This window comes from Olea europaea, unplaced genomic scaffold (assembly GCF_002742605.1).
Source record: "Olea europaea var. sylvestris unplaced genomic scaffold, O_europaea_v1 scaffold33704, whole genome shotgun sequence".
Lineage (NCBI taxonomy): Eukaryota > Viridiplantae > Streptophyta > Magnoliopsida > Lamiales > Oleaceae > Olea > Olea europaea.
Genome location: NW_019252700.1, coordinates 1 through 1,238, shown reverse-complemented (window position 1 = coordinate 1,238; position 1,238 = coordinate 1). Strand labels below are relative to the sequence as shown.

The window sequence follows — 1,238 nt, the reverse complement described above, 5'->3', positions numbered from 1 at the left end:
GTGCTTTTGTTGGCAGGGGATATTGATAAACCTCCCGTAAAATTCACTTACCAGCGTCATCACAAGAAAGGTGTGTAGAGGAGTTGGAGGGAATATTCTAGAATTGTTGAAGTTGTTATGCTGAGGTCAGCTAGAATCTATAAATAGAGAAGGATAGGTCTGGAATATTCATTCAGAAAAGTGGAAATTTGAGTCATTAGGAGAGGAGGCAACTCTAGAAACTTGCCTTGTTAATCTCTCATTTCTTTTAGTCATCGAGTCTGTAATTTTCAGTTCAATAAAACTCCTATTAATTTGAATCCTATGTGATTCGCCTTATCAACTAGTCAAATAATATTTCATATGGGCAATTCAATTTCGGCAGGTTCTATCATAAACATGCCTATTGCAAGCCTCTGAATGTAGGCAATGTAATAGCCCCGAAGACTGCAGTCGAGCTATTAAGTGGCTTTCCTTGATACGCCAAGCTATGAAAGGAAAACGACATGACAACTCAGAGCAGCCTGCTAATTGCAGCAATACGATTAACTGTGACACGAAAAAGTCTTCATCCTGCAATGACCAACAACATCCAAGAAAGAGCCACTTGTACTCGATTCCAATAGAAGATCAGCATGATCAAAAGAACTTGGACATATTTAGGAGTTTGAGCCCTAATTCATGCACAAGGGAATAAAACTCGTTTGTGCATCATTGGTTCTGCTTGGCTGCAAGTAAGCAGATGGTCTGGATCTTTTTATGTGTTTGGGTTTGTGCAGATTTATATCAGCATATTAGCAGTCTGAAGGCCTCATGTGTTGGAACAGGCATTATGGGATACCTTGGAAACAAGGTACATGTAACCCACGTTTTCAGGTTTCTACTTATAATCTGCCAACTCTGAAACATGATCGTGTCTTAAATAAAAATTTTGACCTATTGAAAAATGAATTTCTATTATTTAGTTAGCACATGATATTACTTAATTCTCATTACTGGATTTCTTGATATAATATATATTTTCACTTGAATTTCAGGGGTCTGTTTCTATCAGTACGACATTGTATCAGACAACATTTTGCATTGTCTGTTCTCATTTGGTGTCTGGGGAGAAAGATGGAGATGCATTTAGAAAAAATTCAGATATTACGGAGATTTTTATGAAAACAAGGTTTTCTCATCCTTGTAAAATACAAGAAAAATTGGTTCGACCTGATTGCTTTTTGGATCATGAGTAAGATTTCCTCATCTCCATATTG

General features: G+C 36.9%; 1 protein-coding gene across 1 annotated transcript; it reads left to right on the top strand.

Moving 5' to 3' along the window:
- Window positions 1–54: 54 nt before the first annotated feature.
- Window positions 55–1,217, top strand: LOC111386012 (type I inositol polyphosphate 5-phosphatase 8-like; the record flags this gene model as incomplete). Its single annotated transcript, XM_023010440.1, has 5 exons — window positions 55–70; window positions 177–258; window positions 406–644; window positions 759–832; window positions 1,017–1,217. Coding segments are annotated over 5 exons (612 nt in total), but the record flags the coding sequence as incomplete, so codon positions are not given.
- Window positions 1,218–1,238: the final 21 nt, after the last annotated feature.